The following is a 19,562-nucleotide window of genomic DNA, read 5'->3' on the forward strand; positions in this document are numbered from 1 at the left end:
ACACACACACACACACACACACACACACACACACACACACACACACAGTGAGTATTGCAGTAGAAGATTGTCTGCAGGTTGAAGCACCAGAGGCTCTATATTGCTCTTAACAACTGAAACGTACCAGAAACTTTACCAGAAACATTTTGTGAAATAAAAACATTCATGTTATTATTGTGAAGGAAAATCAGCAGAGTTCACAATTCTAAACTCATAAAATCATCCTGAAGCCTCATGAATCCCTCAAAACCTCAGTCTGCAGTCGTTCTGCTGCACATAATTAATATGAACATAATAAATATGAACATAATAACTATGAACATAATTAATATGAACATAATTACTATGAACATAATAAATATGAACATAATAAATATGAACATAATTAATATGAACATAATTAATATGAACATAATTACTATGAACATAATAAATATGAACATAATAACTATGAACATAATAAATATGAACATAATAAATATGAACATAATAAATATGAACATAATTAATATGAACATAATTAATATGAACATAATTACTATGAACATAATTAATATGAACATAATAAATATGAACATAATTAATATGAACATAATTAATATGAACATATAAAAGTTGTCCAGACGAATGAAGCAGGAAGAAGCTTGACAGAAACAGGAAGTTTATCTAAAGATCACTGAGCTGTGAGGAGGTCACCTCCTCCTCTCTGCTCCTCCTCCTCACCTCCTCCTCTCACCTCCTCCTCTCACCTCCTCCTCCTCACCTCCTCCTCTTCACCTCCTCCCCTGCTCCTCCTCTGCTCCTCCTCCTCCTCCCCTGCTCCTCCTCTCTCCTCCTCTCTCCTCCTCCTCCTCTGCTCCTCCGTCACCACACTGCCGCCATCATGTGGAAGACATCATGTTGGACCTTCAGTCTGCTGAGAGACACTTGTCTGTCCAAGGGGACATGCTGAGTCTCTTTGTCCTCATGAGATCAAGACGTGTTGTTAAGTGTCAACAACACGTCTCCGTGGTTACAGAGAAAAGTCCTTTGAGTTCAAAGAGAACAAAAAGAAAAAGGTCTTTGTGGGACTTTGTCTCAAAGTGTCTTTTGTCCCTGTGTGGACCTGCAGTGCAGAGACGAGTCCAGTTGTGGGAAGATTAAGAAAATAACAAGTGTCAATCATAGAGCTTGTAGATGCGAATATCATACAGACAATATATATATATATATATTCAACACGAGTTACAAACACGACAAGCAGTTTTCTTCATACTGCCACCATCAAATGTGACCTTTGACCTTTAGAAAAGTAAACAGGAACAAAAAGTACCTTTCATGGTTCACACAGCCTCCGTCACACAGCCTCCGTCACACACATCCTCCATCACACACTGAGCTACACAGCCTCCGTCACACACTGAGCTACACAGCCTCCGTCACACAGCCTCCGTCACACACTGAGCTACACAGCCTCCGTCACACAGCCTCCGTCACACACTGAGCTACACAGCCTCCATCACACACAGCCTCCGTCACACAACCTCCGTCACACACTGAGCTACACAGCCTCCGTCACACAACCTCCGTCACACACTGAGCTACACAGCCTCCGTCACACACAGCCTCCGTCACACACTGAGCTACACAGCCTCCATCACACACAGCCTCCGTCACACAGCCTCCGTCACACACTGAGCTACACAGCCTCCATCACACAGCCTCCATCACACAGCCTCTGTCACACACCGAGCCACACAGCCTCTTTCACACAGCCTCCGTCACACAGCCTCCGTCACACACTGAGCTACACAGCCTCCGTCACACACTGAGCTACACAGCCTCCGTCACACAGCCTCCGTCACACACCGAGCTACACAGCCTCCGCCACACAGCCTCTGTCACACAGCCTCCGTCACACACTGAGCTACACAGCCTCCGTCACACACCGAGCTACACAGCCTCCACCACACAGCCTCCGTCACACAGCCTCTGTCACACAGCCTCCATCACACAGCCTCCATCACACAGCCTCCGTCACACACCGAGCTACACAGCCTCTGTCACACAGCCTCCGTCACACAGCCTCCGTCACACAGCCTCCTCCACACACCGAGCTACACAGCCTCCGTCACACACCGAGCTACACAGCCTCCGTCACACAGCCTCCGTCACACACCGAGCTACACAACCTCCGTCACACAGCCTCCGTCACACACCGAGCGACACAGCCTCCGTCACACAGCCTCCGTCACACACCGAGCTATACAGCCTCCGTCAGCCTCTGTCACACAGCCTCCGTCACACACAGCCTCCGTCAGCCTCCGTCACACGTCACCCGAAGGGAACAAATAAAAGGAGGGACGGATTTTTCACTCGTCTTCATCCAGTCAGAATCTTCATCAGTTTCCACGGCGACAACCTGAAACCAACGAGACGACAGTCAACTATCCTCTATATATACATTTATATAGTAGGAGAGGAGAGGAGGAGAGGAGGAGAGGAGGAGAGGAGAGGAGGTGGGAGAGGAGAGGAAGAGGAAGAGGAGGAAGAGGAGGAGGAGGGGGAGGAGGGAGAAGAGGGAGAGGAAAAGGAAGAGGAGGAAGAGGAGGGAGAGGGAGGCTGCCGCCTTCTTTCATGTGAAGCTCCGCCTCCGCCCGCGGGTGGAGGGTGATGGTGGTACCTGCGAGGCAGTCGGGTGTAGCGCCCCTCCTCCACCCAGTCAGTGTTTACTGCCACTGGAAGCTTTTCCATGACTGTTTCTACAATCGCCGGCCTCCACCTGCAGCTTCACACTGGGCACGCTGAAGATCGAAGACACTGCAGGTGGAGGAGGGTGGAGGAGGGTGGAGGTCACTGACTGGACATGACAAACATTTCAACAATTGTTTTACTGTGAAGTATCTTATATTTTCTGCTCCAGAGAGAATCTTCTGTTTCTCCTGAAGCCAAACGGAAACAAATCAGTTGTTTGTGTTAATTATTGTTTGTATTAATTATTGTTTGTATTAATTATTGTTTGTATTCATTATTGTTTGTATTAATTATTGTTTGTATTAATTATGGTTTGTATTAATTATGGTTTGTATTCATTATTGTTTGTATTCATTATTGTTTGTATTAATTATGGTTTGTATTAATTATGGTTTGTATTAATTATGGTTTGTATTAATTATTGTTTGTATTCATTATTGTTTGTATTCATTATTGTTTGTATTAATTATTATTCAGATTTTTCTTTTTTCCTCAAAAGAAGCTGAAACTGAATTAATTCCTGGTACATTTTCACTGTAAAACAAAGAGAACCTGGTTTATCGTTTCTGGACGATTGTGAGTTTGAAGGTGAAGATAAATATAAACCCACCTGAAAGTCTCACTAACAACAACAATAATATCATAATAATAACAATAATAATATAATAATGTGAGATGAAGCTCAGTCTCTGCAGCTTCATCTCATTTACATTGTAATTCTGACACACTGGAGTCTTTCTGCTCTCATGTCCTCATTTCTCTTCTCATTTTCTCATCACATTCATGAGGGTCTGGAATCAGAGTCCTGGTCCTGGAATCAGAGTCCTGGTCCTGGGATCAGAGTCCTCATCCTGGAATCAGAGTCCTGGTCCTGGAATCAGAGTCCTGGTCCTGGAATCAGCGCCCTGGTCCTGGAATCAGAGTCCTGGTCCTGAAATCAGAGTCCTGGTCCTGGAATCAGAGTCCTCATCCTGGAATCAGAGTCTTCGTCCTGGAATCAGAGTCCTGGTCCTGGAATCAGAGTCCTGGTCCTGGAATCAGAGTCCTCATCCTGGAATCAGAGTCCTGGTCCTGGAATCAGAGTCCTCATCCTGGAATCAGAGTCCTCATCCTGGAATCAGAGTCCTGGTCCTGGAATCAGAGTCCTGGTCCTGGAATCAGAGTCCTCATCCTGGAATCAGAGTCTTCGTCCTGGAATCAGAGTCCTGGTCCTGGAATCAGCGCCCTGGTCCTGGAATCAGAGTCCTGGTCCTGAAATCAGAGTCCCGGTCCTGGAATCAGAGTCCTCATCCTGGAATCAGAGTCCTGGTCCTGGAATCAGAGTCCTCATCCTGGAATCAGAGTCCTCATCCTGGAATCAGAGTCTTCGTCCTGGAATCAGAGTCCTGGTCCTGGAATCAGAGTCCTCATCCTGGAATCAGAGTCCTCATCCTGGAATCAGAGTCTTCGTCCTGGAATCAGAGTCCTGGTCCTGGAATCAGAGTCTTCGTCCTGGAATCAGAGTCCTGGTCCTGGAATCAGAGTCCTGGTCCTGGAATCAGAGTCCGGAACCGTCTCTGATCTGACCATCAGAGCAGCTGCTCCAACCTGATTGATGAGGATCAGAGCAGCTGCTCCACCCTGATTGATGAGGATCAGAGCAGCTGCTCCACCCTGATTGGGGATTTAAAACCTCCACCATGTGATGTTTTGCTCAGCAGTAATGAATAAGAGCTCAAAGGACTGGAGACGTTCTCGTCCAAGTGTGTGTGGACACTGTCTCATATGTCTCCTACACACTCGTCCTGAGTAAAGACATAAAGCCAGAGACGGACGTCCAGGGGAAACGTGTCTCAGAGGACTTGTCCTCAGGAGACATTAAAACAAGCTGATGGCTGCTTCCTGTGGGTGGAGGAGGGTGAGACGGTCCAGCAGGGTGGAGGACGGTGAGACGGTCCAGCAGGGTGGAGGAGGGTCCTGGTGGAGGAGGTTAGGGAGACGGGGTTCTGGACTGATGGGTCCGGTCCAGTATCAGTGTCGGGTTCTGATACCAATAAGACCAGCTCTGGTATCGGTGTGTGTGTGTGTGTGTGTGTGTGTGTGTGTGTGTGTGTGTGTGTGTGTGTGTGTGTGTGCTACGTACTGTCCTGCAGCTCCCAGAGCCGAGGAGGAAGGTGGAGGAAGTACTGGTGGTGCAGCGCCGCCTGGGCCGACAGGCGGTTCTTTGGGAAGCACTGGAGGAACCTGGAGGCCAAATCCTCCGCCTGCTCCACCTGGCCCAGCCTGCAACACAGCCTCCGTCAACCTCCTGCGGGTGGAGTTCAGTCCTACGGGTGGTGTTCAGTCCTACGGCTGGTGTTCAGTCCTACAGGTGGAGTTCAGTCCTACGGGTGGTGTTCAGTCCTACAGGTGGAGTCCAGTCCTACGGGTGGAGTTCAGTCCTACAGGTGGTGTTCAGTCCTACGGGTGGTGTTCAGTCCTACGGGTGGAGTTCAGTCCTACGGGTGGTGTTCAGTCCTACGGGTGGAGTTCAGTCCTACGGGTGGTGTTCAGTCCTACGGCTGGTGTTCAGTCCTACAGGTGGAGTTCAGTCCTACGGGTGGTGTTCAGTCCTACAGGTGGAGTCCAGTCCTACGGGTGGAGTTCAGTCCTACAGGTGGTGTTCAGTCCTACGGGTGGAGTTCAGTCCTACAGGTGGTGTTCAGTCCTACGGCTGGTGTTCAGTCCTACAGGTGGAGTTCAGTCCTACGGGTGGTGTTCAGTCCTACGGGTGGTGTTCAGTCCTACGGGTGGAGTTCAGTCCTACAGGTGGTGTTCAGTCCTACGGGTGGTGTTCAGTCCTACGGGTGGAGTTCAGTCCTACGGGTGGAGTTCAGTCCTACGGGTGGTGTTCAGTCCTACAGGTGGAGTTCAGTCCTACGGGTGGAGTTCAGTCCTACAGGTGGAGTTCAGTCCTACGGGTGGAGTCCAGTCCTACGGGTGGAGTTCAGTCCTACGGGTGGTGTTCAGTCCTACGGGTGGTGTTCAGTCCTACGGGTGGTGTTCAGTCCTACGGATGGAGTTCAGTCCTACGGGTGGTGTTCAGTCCTACGGGTGGAGTCCAGTCCTACGGGTGGTGTTCAGTCCTACGGGTGGTGTTCAGTCCTACGGGTGGAGTCCAGTCCTACGGGTGGTGTTCAGTAAATGTACGACAGTAAAACTAATAAACGAGGTCATGTTGTCGTTTCTTCAGTTTAAAGAGAAGAAACGTTGTTTAGCAGCTGAACTGAACGTTTCAGACGCTGAAACAGTGAAATATATCAATATATCAATATGTCAATATGTAAATACATCAATATAAACAGAAGTGATCAATAATCCTGGTGTTGATGAGAACAACCTCCGTCACACTTTCATCATCAACTCACTTGTTCCAGGCTTGACGGAGCTTCTTTGCACTGTAGACGGTGAAGTGGTCTGGAACAGACACAACCTCATTACTACCTCATTACTACCTCATTACTACCTCATTATGGCCTCATTACTACCTCATTACTACCTCATTATGGCCTCATTACTACCTCATTATGACCTCATTACTACCTCATTACTACCTCATTACGGCCTCATTACTACCTCATTACGGCCTCATTATGGCCTCATTATGACCTCATTACTACCTCATTATGGCCTCATTACTACCTCATTATGGCCTCATTACTACCTCATTATGGCCTCATTACTACCTCATTATGACCTCATTATGGCCTCATTACTACCTCATTATGGCCTCATTATGGCCTCATTACTACCTCATTATGGCCTCATTACTACCTCATTATGGCCTCATTACTACCTCATTATGGCCTCATTACTACCTCATTTTGACCTCATTACTACCTCATTACTACCTCATTATGGCCTCATTACTACCTCATTAGGGCCTCATTAGGGCCTCATTTTGACCTCATTACTACCTCATTATGACCTCACTGTTACCTCATTGTTCAAATGAGGTAATAATGAGGTACTGAGGTATTCAAAGCCACTCTTTGATCTTCTGGACCATAAAGCCAATAATGACCAAACTCTGGAATCAACACCTTTGATGTTTTTGTTCCCTGGAAACCCTAACCTAACTTAACCCTAACCCTAACAGGAGGACAGGAGACAGGAGAGAGGAGGACAGGAGAGAGGAGGACAGGAGACAGGAGGACAGGAGACAGGAGAGAGGAGGACAGGAGACAGGAGGACAGGAGACAGGAGGACAGGAGAGAGGAGGACAGGAGACAGGAGACAGGAGAGAGGAGGACAGGAGACAGGAGGACAGGAGAGAGGAGGACAGGAGGACAGGAGAGAGGAGGACAGGAGACAGGAGAGAGGAGGACAGGAGACAGGAGGACAGGAGGACATGACTTCAAATCACACAACAATGTTTAATTACCTTGTTTAAAGTGAGGTAAGGAGTTAACGCCAGGCCACGTGTCCTCTGAGGGTGTCCCTAGAACCTGGACAGGAGGACAGGAGGAGAGGAGGAAGACAGGAGGAGAGGAGGAGGAGAGGAGAAGAGGAGGAGGAGAGGAGAAGAGGAGGAGGAGAGGAGAAGAGGAGAAGGACAGGAGGAGGAGAGGAGAAGAGGAGGAGACAGTAAAAGAGGAGGAGACAGTAAAAGAGGAGGAGGAGTAAAAGAGGAGGAGACAGTAAAAGAGGAGGAGGCAGTAAAAGAGGAGGAGGAGTAAAAGAGGAGGAGACAGTAAAAGAGGAGGAGGAGTAAAAGAGGAGGAGACAGTAAAAGAGGAGGAGACAGTAAAAGAGGAGGAGACAGTAAAAGAGGAGGAGTAAAAGAGGAGGAGACAGTAAAAGAGGAGGAGACAGTAAAAGAGGAGGAGGAGTAAAAGAGGAGACAGTAAAAGAGGAGGAGACAGTAAAAGAGGAGGAGGAGTAAAAGAGGAGGAGACAGTAAAAGAGGAGGAGGAGTAAAAGAGGAGGAGACAGTAAAAGAGGAGGAGACAGTAAAAGAGGAGGAGACAGTAAAAGACATTGGTTTGTAAAATAATTCTGAATGGAGACAAACTTTTCTGGAAAAATCAAAGAGTGACGAGGTGTGTGTGTGTGTGTGTGTGTGTGTGTGTGTGTGTGTGTGTGTGTGTGTGTGTGTGTGTGTGTGTGTGTGTGTGTGAGCTCTCAGTGAAGCTCACATCCTGGACTGTTTCATGACGTCACACTGCCTGAAGCACAACGCAGACCTGCAGTAACCCAGCGTGGCCTGCAGAGGGCGGTGTCACACCGTCAACCACTTCTTTGTGATCTCAAACTGCTGGACTTGCATCGTAGGGAAGTAAGGAAGCGCATGGCACTCACATGAAACAATTCAAATCAACTCGGTTTTTCTGAATTAAGGACATAATTATCTCAGTTATGAGATAAAATTAATTATATGCTTTTCTGAATTCATGAGATTTATGAAAAAACAAAATGACAATAATGAAAGAAACATGAACTTTAGTCTCCCAGTGTGATTCTATCTTCTTCTCCTCCTCCTCCTCCTCCTCTTCCTCCTCCTCCTCCTCCAGAGACTCACCAGGAAGATCCTCTCCAGCTGGTCCTGGATGTCCTTCATCCCAGGAAACGCAGCCACTCCTTGGATCATCTCGATGAAGATGCAGCCCACCCCCCTGAAGAACCACAACAACAAGGTAATCAGTGCCCCCCCCCCAGGTGGGACACCAGGTGGGACACCAGGTGGAGGCACCAGGTGGGACACCAGGTGAGACACCAGGTGAGACACCAGGTGGGACACCAGGTGGGACACCAGGTGGAGGCACCAGGTGGAGGCACCAGGTGGGACACTAGGTGGGACACCAGGTGGGACACCAGGTGAGACACCAGGTGGGACACCAGGTGGAGGCACCAGGTGGAGGCACCAGGTGGAGGCACCAGGTGGGACACTAGGTGGGACACCAGGTGGGACACTAGGTGGAGGCACCAGGTGGAGGCACCAGGTGGAGGCACCAGGTGGGACACCAGGTGGAGGCACCAGGTGGAGACACTAGGTGAGGCACCAGGTGAGACACCAGGTGAGACACCAGGTGGGACACCAGGTGGAGGACTCACCACATGTCCAGGCAGGTGGAGTAGTCCGTGGACCCCAGCAGGACGTCAGGGGGACGGTACCAGAGGGTCACCACCTCGTTGGAGTAGGTGTGACTGGGGACCGACTTGGCCCTGGCAAGACCTGGACAGGGGAGGACCAGAACACCAGTCAGGACCAGAACACCAGTCAGGACCAGACCAGAACCCCCATCAGGACCAGAACCCCCATCAGGACCAGACCACTGGACCTGGTCTCTCCACCCTCCTTGAGTCCAACAGTTCATATTTACTTTAAACTCATTAAAGTCATTTAATTCTGACTTCAGTCAAACTTTAACATCTGGAGATTGAATCACGTTTATAAAGTTTGTTTGTCAAAATGTTGAGAAAGATGATTGTGTGATTAATAATCACCTAATAAGCACCTATTAATCACTTAATAATAATGTAATAATAACCTAATAATAACCTATTAATCACTTAATAATAATGTAATAATAACCTAATAATCACTTAATAATCACCTATTAATCACTTAATAATAATGTAATAAGAACCTAATAATCACTTAATAATTACCTAATAATCACTTAATAATCACCTAATAATCACCTATTAATCACTTAATAATAATGTAATAATAACCTAATAATAACCTATTAATCACTTAATAATAATGTAATAATAACCTAATAATCACTTAATAATGACCTAATAATCACCTAATAATCACTTAATAATCACCTAATAATCACCTATTAATCACTTAATAATAATGTAATAAGAACCTAATAATCACTTAATAATTACCTAATAATCACCTAATAATCACTTAATAATCACCTAATAATCACCTATTAATCACTTAATAATAATGCAATAATAACCTAATAATCACTTAATAATTACCTAATAATCACCTTATACAACTGAGGCAGGAGAACCAGCAGGACACTTCCTGGCTGCTCACAGACGGTGAACAGCGGTAATAGTGGTAATAACAGACAGTAACAGTGGTAATAGTGGTAATAACAGACAGTAACAGTGGTAATAGTGGTAATAACAGACAGTAACAGTGATGATAGTGGTAATAACAGACAGTAACAGTGGTAATAACAGACAGTAATAGTGGTAATAACAGACAGAAACAGTGGTGATAGTGGTAATAACAGACAGTAATAGTGGTAATAACAGACAGCAACAGTGGTGATAGTGGTAATAACAGACAACAACAGTGGTAATAGTGGTAATAACAAACAGTAACAGTGGTGATAGTGGTAATAACAGACAGTAATAGTGGTAATAACAGACAGAAACAGTGGTGATAGTGGTAATAACAGACAGTAACAGTGGTGATAGTGGTAATAACAGACAGTAATAGTGGTAATAACAGACAGAAACAGTGGTGATAGTGGTAATAACAGACAGTAATAGTGGTAATAACAGGCAGTAACAGTGGTGATAGTGGTAATAACAGGCAGTAATAGTGGTAATAACAGACAGTAATAGTGGTAATAACAGACAGAAACAGTGGTGATAGTGGTAATAACAGACAGTAACAGTGGTGATAGTGGTAATAACAGACAGTAATAGTGGTAATAACAGGCAGTAACAGTGGTGATAGTGGTAATAACAGACAGTAATAATGGTAATAACAGACAGTAACAGTGGTGATAGTGGTAATAACAGGCAGTAATAGTGGTAATAACAGACAGCAACAGTGGTGATAGTGGTAATAACAGACAGTAATAGTGGTAATAACAGGCAGTAACAGTGGTGATAGTGGTAATAATAGACAGCAACAGCGGTGATAGTGGTAATAACAGACAGTAAAGTGGCAATAGTGGTAATAACAGGCAGTAACAGTGGTGATAGTGGTAATAACAGAGAGCAACAGTGGTGATAGTGGTAATAACAGACAGTAATAGTGGTAATAACAGACAGTAACAGAGGTGATAGTGGTAATAACAGATAGTAATAGTGGTAATAACAGACAGTAATAGTGGTAATAACAGACAGTAACAGAGGTGATAGTGGTAATAACAGACAGTAATAGTGGTAATAACAGACAGTAACAGAGGTGATAGTGGTAATAACAGATAGTAATAGTGGTAATAACAGACAGTAACGACGTATATAGAAACAGAATCATGTGGTACATTTTCAGCTCTGGAAGAAGACTGTTAAGTTAAGTTAAGTTAAGCTAGTTAAAGGTTAGTTAAGTCCACCATGCCGGCTGCTGCTCACCGAAGTCGGCCAGCTTCAGTTCCCCCGTGTCGCTGATCAGCAGGTTCTGGGGCTTCAGGTCCCGGTGGAGGATGTAGGACTGGTGGATGTAGGCCAGGCCGCGCAGCAGCTGGTACAGGAAGAGCTGTGGGACAACACCTGGTCACCACCTGGTCATCACCTGGTCACCACCTGGTCACTAGCTGGTCACCACCTTAACACTCTGGTCAACACCTGGTCACCACATGGTCACCAGCTGGTCATCACCTGGTCACTAGCTGGTCACCACCTGGTTAACACCTGGTCAACACCTGGTTAACACCTGGTCAACACCTGGTCAACACTCTGGTCACCACATGGTCACCAGCTGGTCACCACCTGGTTCACCACCTGGTCAACACCTGGTCACCACATGGTCACCAGCTGGTCACCACCTGGTTAACACCTGGTCAACACCTGGTCACCACATGGTCACCACCTGGTTAACACCTGGTCAACACCTGGTCAACACCTGGTCACCACCTGGTCACCAGCTGGTCATCACCTGGTCACTAGCTGGTCAACACCTGGTCACCACTTGGTCACCAGCTGGTCACCACCTGGTCACCAGCTGGTTAACACCTGGTCACCACCTGGTTAACACCTGGTCACCACCTGGTTACAACCTGGTGACAACCTGGTCACCACCTGGTTACAACCTGATGACAACCTGGCCACCACCTGGATAACACCTGGTCACCACCTGGTAGACAACCTGGTCACCACCTGGTTACAACCTGGTTACCACCTGGTCAACAAGTCCCTGGTCTCTGGAAAACTGTGATGTTTCTCTACATTTACACATAAACCAGCTCCTGACTCACCAGAAACCCTGATTCCTGGAAGCTCCGCCCACAGTGGAGGTCTGGATAGAATCTCAGACCTATAGAACTAGAAGGTACTGACGCTAGCAGCAGGAGGAGCAGGGCCATAGACCCATAGAACTAGAAGCTACTCACGCTAGCAGCAGGAGGAGCAGGGCCATAGACCCATAGAACTAGAAGCTACTCACGCTAGGCAGCAGGAGGATAAGGGCCATAGACCTATAGAACTAGAAGCTACTCACGCTCAGTAGCAGGAGGAGAAGGGCCATAGACCTATAGAACTAGAAGCTACTCACGGCTAGCAGCATGGACGAGGAGAAGGGCCCATAGACCTTATAGAACTAGAAGCTACTCACGCTAGTAGCAGGAGGAGAAGGGCCATAGACCTATAGAACTAGAAGCTACTCACGCTAGCAGCAGGAGGAGAAGGGGCCATAGACCTATAGAACTAGAAGCTACTCACACGCTCTGCATTGCGTCATTAACACCCCAGATAACTAGTAGCATGAGGAAACTATTGAAAGCCCGGTGATAGTACAACAGTAGATCTCACAGTGACGTAGCTTCCAGGCTAACGAGACGTAGCGTCACACATGAACAGCAGCTCCTCCGTCACCAATCAAATCATACGTCAACACAACAAGAGTATTTAGATACTAGTACTGTGTCTGAGCTGTTCAGAGGAACGGTGACATGACGGAGGTACCTTGACGTTTCTCCGGGTGGAGCCCCCCCGGGGGTGCCGGTCCATGTACTGACACAGGGTCCGTGTGCTGCAGGAGGAGAGAGGGTGGGGTTTAGTGACGGGTGGAGGCAACGTGATGCAACTGTCCTGGAGAGAAGCTCCACCTCTCCTCCGTCAATCTGTCAGTTTCTCCACCTCCACAGAGGAGACATGCTTCCTTCTCATAATCACATGTATGAAGGTGGAGGAGCAAAACTCACACGCCACTAATACTTTACATCTACATTTATACTCTGAGGGATCCTGGTTCCTCCACTGGTTCCTGTTTCCTCCACTGTTTCCTGGTTCCTCCACTGGGTTCCTGTTTCCTCCACTGTTTCCCTGGTTCCTCCACCGTTTCCTGTTTCCTCCACTGGTCCCTCCACTGTTTCCTCCACTGGTTCCTGTCTCCTCCACTGTTTCCTCCACTGGTCCCTCCACTGTTTCCTGTTTCCTCCACTGGTTCCTGTCTCCTCCACTGTTTCCTCCACTGGTCCCTCCACTGTTTCCTGGTTCCTCCACTGTTTCCTGTTTCCTCCACTGGTTCCTGTTTCCTCCACTGTTTCCTGGTTCCCTCACTGGTTCCTCCACTGTTTCCTCCACTGTTTCCTGTTTCCTCCATTGGTCCCTCCACTGTTTCCTGTTTCCTCCACTGTTTCCTCCACTGTTTCCTGTTTCCTCCATTGGTCCCTCCACTGTTTCCTGGTTCCTCCACTGTTTCCTGTTTCCTCCACTGGTTCCTGTTTCCTCCACTGTTTCCTGGTTCACTCACTGGTTCCTCCACTGTTTCCTGCACTGTTTCCTGGTTCCCTCACTGGTTCCTCCACTGTTTCCTGTTTCCTCCACTGTTTCCTGTTTCCTCCACTGTTTCCTGGTTCCCTCACCGGTTCCTCCACGGTTTCCTGTTTCCTCCACTATTTCCTGTTTCCTCCACTATTTCCTGTTTCCTCCACTGTTTCCTGGTTCCTCCACTGTTTTCTGGTTCCTTCACTGGTTCCTCCACTGGTCCCTCCACTGTTTCCTGTTTCCTCCACTGTTTCCTGTTTCCTCCACTGTTTCCTGGTTCCCTCACTGGTTCCTCCACTGTTTCCTGGTTCCTCCACTGTTTCCTGTTTCCTCCACTGGCCCCTCCACTGTTTCCTGGTTCCTCCACTGTTTCCTGGTTCCTTCACTGTTTCCTGGTTCCCTCACTGGTTCCTCCACTGTTTCCTGTTTCCTCCACTGTTTCCTGGTTCCTCCACTGTTTCCTGTTTCCTCCACTGGCCCCTCCACTGTTTCCTGGTTCCTCCACTGTTTCCTGGTTCCTTCACTGGTTCCTCCACTGGTTCCTGGTCCCAGTACCATCCAGACTCACCACGTACTCGAAGACCAGCGTCAGCGTCTCCTTGGTGTGGATGATGTCGTGAAGAAGAACGATGTTGGCGTGTTTCAGGCCTTTCAGAAGAGAAGCTGTAAACACACAGAAGGTGGAGGTGACTGCAGGTTCTCCTCCACCTGCTCCACCTGCAGGGAGAAACTCTGTAGATGTAGGAGACCTAGAAGTCCTTCTTGTCTGGTCGTCAGTGTTTGTCAGTGTTCGACGGGTCAAAGTTCAGACGACGAGACACTTTACCTTCATATTGATACTAGTTAGTTTAGTCTGTCTGGTTCTAATAACTATTACAAGTCTTTACTTGTGTGTTTGGTCACAACAAAGTCAAAATACGAGCCTGAAGTTTCTCCTCCTTATGCATCAACTTTCATGTTCCTGAAGTATTACTTTGTTACTTTGAGAAGTACTTAATACTTAATAGTAACCCTGAACCCTGAAGGCCTCGTGCTCCGGCCCAGTCCGGCCTCTCGCCCAGGTCAACAGGAATAAAGTACACATGTCGAAGTTTTAACTGTCACTTTGAAGAAACGAGGACTTTCACTTTGAAAATGTGTGGGCTTTTATTTCGGAAAACCCTGGACGTCTAGACAAACTGCTCAAACTTTGACATGGAGCTTCAAATGAAAATTTGATCAAGAATGAATAAAACCTTTATTTTACACAAACAGAACTAAACAAACATTCATACAGCTGCAGTTTTTGATCATAAATAAAAATTAATGATCAATCAATTCTGTGGCTTAATTAAAATGATGATTACATTTTGATTTTCAAAAGATTCTCCAGTAAGTAGTGACCAGAATTCATTTTGAAATGTCACATTTGAAATTTAAAATACATTTGCAGAAATCCTTTTTCATTTCAAGGTTCTGGCTGCAGAGTTTGACTTGATTAAATTATTAATGCATCAGCCGAATTGCATTTTCATTTTCTTATTCGGGTTGAACTTTTTGTAACAGAACTCAAAAGAAAACCTAAAGATGGAATCACTTTTTCGTTTTCATGTCGGTGGATGGAAAAGACTCAAAATTCAATTTGACTTTTCTTTTCCAAACGGAGCAGCTGAAAAACTTCATTCTGCAACAGTAGAACCAATCAGCTTCAACAGAACCAATCAGCTTCAACAGAACCAATCAGCTTCAATAGAACCAATCAGCTTCAACAGAACCAATCAGCTTCAACAGAACCAATAAGATTCAACAGAACCAATAAGATTCAATAGAACCAATAAGCTTCAACAGAACCAATAAGATTCAATAGAACCAATAAGCTTCAACAGAACCAATAAGCTTCAATAGAACCAATCAGCTTCAATAGAACCAATCAGCTTCAATAGAACCAATAAGCTTCAACAGAACCAATCAGCTTCAATAGAACCAATAAGCTTCAACAGAACCAATCAGCTTCAACAGAACCAATAAGATTCAACAGAACCAATAAGATTCAATAGAACCAATAAGCTTCAACAGAACCAATCAGCTTCAATAGAACCAATAAGCTTCAACAGAACCAATCAGCTTCAATAGAACCAATAAGCTTCAATAGAACCAATAAGCTTCAATAGAACCAATCAGCTTCAATAGAACCAATAAGCTTCAATAGAACCAATAAGCTTCAACAGAACCAATAAGCTTCAACAGAACCAATCAGCTTCAATTGAACCAATAAGCTTCAACAGAACCAATAAGATTCAATAGAACCAATAAGCTTCAATAGAACCAATCAGCTTCAATAGAACATATAAGCTTCAATAGAACCAATCAGCTTCAATAGAACCAATAAGCTTCAATAGAACCAATCAGCTTCAACAGAACCAATAAGCTTCAATAGAACCAATCAGCTTGAACAGAACCAATAAGCTTCAATAGAACCAATCAGCTTGAACAGAACCAATAAGCTTCAATAGAACCAATCAGCTTGAACAGAACCAATAAGCTTCAATAGAACCAATCAGCTTCAATAGAACCAATAAGTTTCAGGACTTGTGATTGGGTGAGCGAGGCTGTGAGGCGAGCGCAGGATTACTTATCAGCGCAAGATTACTTATCAGCGCAGGATTACTTATCAGCGCAGGATTACTTATCAGAGTAACATGGCCCAGCAGTGTGGTTCAGGAGGAAGTGTGGTTCTGCAGCAGCAGGTTCCTCTGGTACCTTCTCTGATGGCCGTGAACGGAGTTCCTTCTTCCTCCTGCAGGCGAATCACCTTCAGAGCCACGAGTTTCCCGTTCACCCTGAAACGATGACGCAGTGAGAAGCTCCACGGAAACCCAGGGAACAGTCAGACAAAACCCAGGGAACAGTCAGACAAAACCCAGGGAACAGTCAGACAAAACCCAGGGAAGAGTCAGACAAAAGTCAGGGAACAGTCAGACAAAAGTCAGGGAACAGTCAGACAAAAGTCAGGGAACAGTCAGACAAAACCCAGGGAACAGTCAGACAAAAGTCAGGGAACAGTCAGACAAAACCCAGGGAACAGTCAGACAAAAGTCAGAGAACAGTCAGACAAAAGCCAAGGAACACACAGTCAGACAAAAGTCAGGGAACAGTCAGACAAAAGTCAGGGAACAGTCAGACAAAAGTCAGGGAACAGTCAGACAAAAGTCAGGGAACAGTCAGACAAAAGTCAGGGAACAGTCAGACAAAAGTCAGGGAACAGTCAGACAAAAGTCAGGGAACAGTCAGACAAAAGTCAAAGAACAGTCAGACAAAAGTCAGGGAACAGTCAGACAAAACCCAGGGAACAGTCAGACAAAAGTCAGGGAACAGTCAGACAAAAGTCAGGGAACAGTCAGACAAAAGTCAAAGAACAGTCAGACAAAAGTCAGGGAACAGTCAGACAAAAGTCAGGGAACAGTCAGACAAAAGTCAAAGAACAGTCAGACAAAAGTCAGGGAACAGTCAGACAAAAGTCAGGGAACAGTCAGACAAAAGTCAGGGAACAGTCAGACAAAAGTCAAAGAACAGTCAGACAAAAGTCAGGGAACAGTCAGACAAAAGTCAGGGAACAGTCAGACAAAAGTCAGGGAACAGTCAGACAAAACCCAGGGAACAGTCAGACAAAAGTCAGGGAACAGTCAGACAAAAGTCAGGGAACAGTCAGACAAAAGTCAAAGAACAGTCAGACAAAAGTCAGGGAACAGTCAGACAAAAGTCAGGGAACAGTCAGACAAAAGTCAAAGAACAGTCAGACAAAAGTCAGGGAACAGTCAGACAAAAGTCAGGGAACAGTCAGACAAAAGTCAGGGAACAGTCAGACAAAAGTCAAAGAACAGTCAGACAAAAGTCAGGGAACAGTCAGACAAAAGTCAGGGAACAGTCAGACAAAAGTCAGGGAACAGTCAGACAAAAGTCATGGGAACAGTCTGGCCCGACTTACTTGCTCTTTCCCTTGTAAACCGTGGCGTACGACCCCTCCCCCAGCTTCTCCAGCTTCTCATAGGAATCTGCCTTCCCGAAATTTGGGGCTTGTGGGCTGAAGGAGGGAGGGAGGGGGGAGGGGGGAGGGGGGAGGGAGGGGGGAGGGGAGGAGAGGAAGAGAAGGAGGAAGAGAGGAATGAAAGATGAATTCATTCATTAACGTCAACATGCTGCTTACTGAGAAGAACAACTTCACCTTCTGACCGGAGTTTCAACGTTTTGACACAATTGATTGTGTTTATTGTTCAGAGAGAAGAGGAAACAGTGATGATGAGGAAGAGGAGGGAAGAGGAGGAAGGAGTGAGGAGAGGAGGAAGAGGAGGAAGAGGAGGAGAGGAGGAAGAGGAGGAGAGGAGGAGAGGAGGAGGAGGAGAGGAGGAGAGGAGTGGAGGAGGAGGGTGGTTGGCTCATGGTTGGTTATTAGTAATTGGTAATTACTGTAAGTAATTAATCACTGGAAATCATTTTGTGAACAATCTAAATGATCAATGAAGTCATGTACTCATTAACAACTCCTAAAGTAAGTGATTAATTGCTTAAAGTTAATAAACTATCTAAAATAATTTATTAATGAGAAACTACTCATTTTAATAAATTGGTTATTTATTAATTAGTAATAAGAGGGGCAACGCCAGAGAATCTGGAAATGGCGAATTAACAGAACATCAGTCTCATTTGGAAAAAGGTTTATTAAGTTAGTTAATATTTCTGTGTAAAATAAATCAAATGAAACAATATTAAATCAAAGGGAAGGTGGAGAGCCAGACTGTTATAAACACACAATGATCACCAGGAATCAATCAATTCAGTTAACAGAAATGTATTAATTTATAAATAATTCTGAAATCATTTTATAAATCAACACATCTCAGTATCAAACGTCATCGAACACGGAGATCTGATCTACTATTGTGTGTGTGTGTGTGTGTGTGTGTGTGTGTGTGTGTGTGTGTGTGTGTGTGTGTGTGTGTGTGAGGACTCACCGAACTGGGGCTGGAGTGGCGGCGCAGTTTGGGCGACTCCTTGCCGGAGGAGGCGGTCTTGGCGGCGATGCAGGCATTGTTCTCAGAGGCCACCCTCTTCACCTGACTGCTGGGCTTCTCAAACGGGTCGAAGCTGCTCTGCGTGCGCTGAACTCTGACCTTCCGGTCCTCAGGGATGGTGTCCAGGGGCCTGATGACCGAGTCGCTTCCCTGGCAGCTGCGTGTGGACATCTTCCTCACACATATCTGGACACCAGAGGGGGGGGGGGGGGTGGGGGGGGGGGGAGTGAGGCATCTCTTACCATCTCTAACCATCTCTAACCCTCTCTAACCATCTCTAACCCTCTCTAACCCTCTCTCTAACCCTCTCTAACCCCTCTCTAACCCTCTCTAACCATCTCTAACCCTCCCTAACCATCTCCTAACGCATCTCTAACCATCTCTAACCCTCTTCTAACCATCTCTAACCCTCTCTAACCATCTCTAACCCTCTCTAACCCTCTCTAACCCTCTCTAACCCTCTCTAACCATCTCTAACCATCCTCTAACCATCTCTAACCATCTCTAACCCTCTCTAACCCTCTCTAACCCTCTCTAACCCCTCCTAACCCTCCTCTAACCATGCTCTAACCATCTCTTAACCCTCTCTAACCCTCTCTAACCCTCTCTAACCCTCTCTAACCATCTCTAACCCTCTCTAACCCTCTCTAACCATCTCGAACCATCTCTAACCATCTCTAACCCTCTCTAACCATCTCTAACCCTCTCTAACCATCTCTAACCCTCTCTAACCCTCTCTAACCCTCTCTAACCATCTCTAACCCTCTCTAACCCTCTCTAACCCTCTCTAACCCTCTCTAACCCTCTCTAACCATCTCTTACCATCTCTAACCCTCTCTAACCATCTCTTACCATCTCTTACCATCTCTAACCATCTCTAACCCTCTCTAACTCCTAACCATCATCTCTAACCATCTCTTAACCATCTCTAACCCTCTCTAACCATCTCTAACCCTCTCTAACCATCTCTTAACCCTCTCTAACCCTCTCTAACCCCTCTCCTAACCCTCTCTAACCCTCTCTAACCATCTCTAACCCTCTCTAACCCTCTCTAACCCTCTCTAACCATCTCTAACCATCTCTAACCCTCTCTAACCCTCTCTAACCATCTCTAACCCTCTCTAACCCTCT

The 19,562-nt window shown here is 46.2% G+C and overlaps 1 protein-coding gene across 1 annotated transcript in view; it reads right to left on the bottom strand.

The window, feature by feature from the left end:
• Positions 1 to 835: 835 nt before the first annotated feature.
• Positions 836 to 19,562, bottom strand: part of cdk14 (cyclin dependent kinase 14) — a 35,344-nt gene continuing 16,617 nt past the window's right edge. Inside the window, 15 exon segments of the mRNA XM_080501596.1 lie at positions 836 to 2,401; positions 2,663 to 2,799; positions 4,856 to 4,995; positions 6,120 to 6,168; positions 7,136 to 7,199; positions 8,273 to 8,366; positions 8,806 to 8,926; positions 11,032 to 11,155; positions 12,580 to 12,636; positions 12,638 to 12,646; positions 13,952 to 14,046; positions 16,123 to 16,202; positions 17,348 to 17,427; positions 17,429 to 17,443; positions 18,372 to 18,617. Of these exon segments, the coding sequence (XP_080357722.1) occupies positions 2,702 to 2,799; positions 4,856 to 4,995; positions 6,120 to 6,168; positions 7,136 to 7,199; positions 8,273 to 8,366; positions 8,806 to 8,926; positions 11,032 to 11,155; positions 12,580 to 12,636; positions 12,638 to 12,646; positions 13,952 to 14,046; positions 16,123 to 16,202; positions 17,348 to 17,427; positions 17,429 to 17,443; positions 18,372 to 18,617 (1,272 nt within the window). The 3' untranslated portion in view covers positions 836 to 2,401; positions 2,663 to 2,701.

The sequence above is a fragment of the Blennius ocellaris genome, assembly GCF_963422515.1.
Source record: "Blennius ocellaris genome assembly, chromosome: 8".
Lineage (NCBI taxonomy): Eukaryota > Metazoa > Chordata > Actinopteri > Blenniiformes > Blenniidae > Blennius > Blennius ocellaris.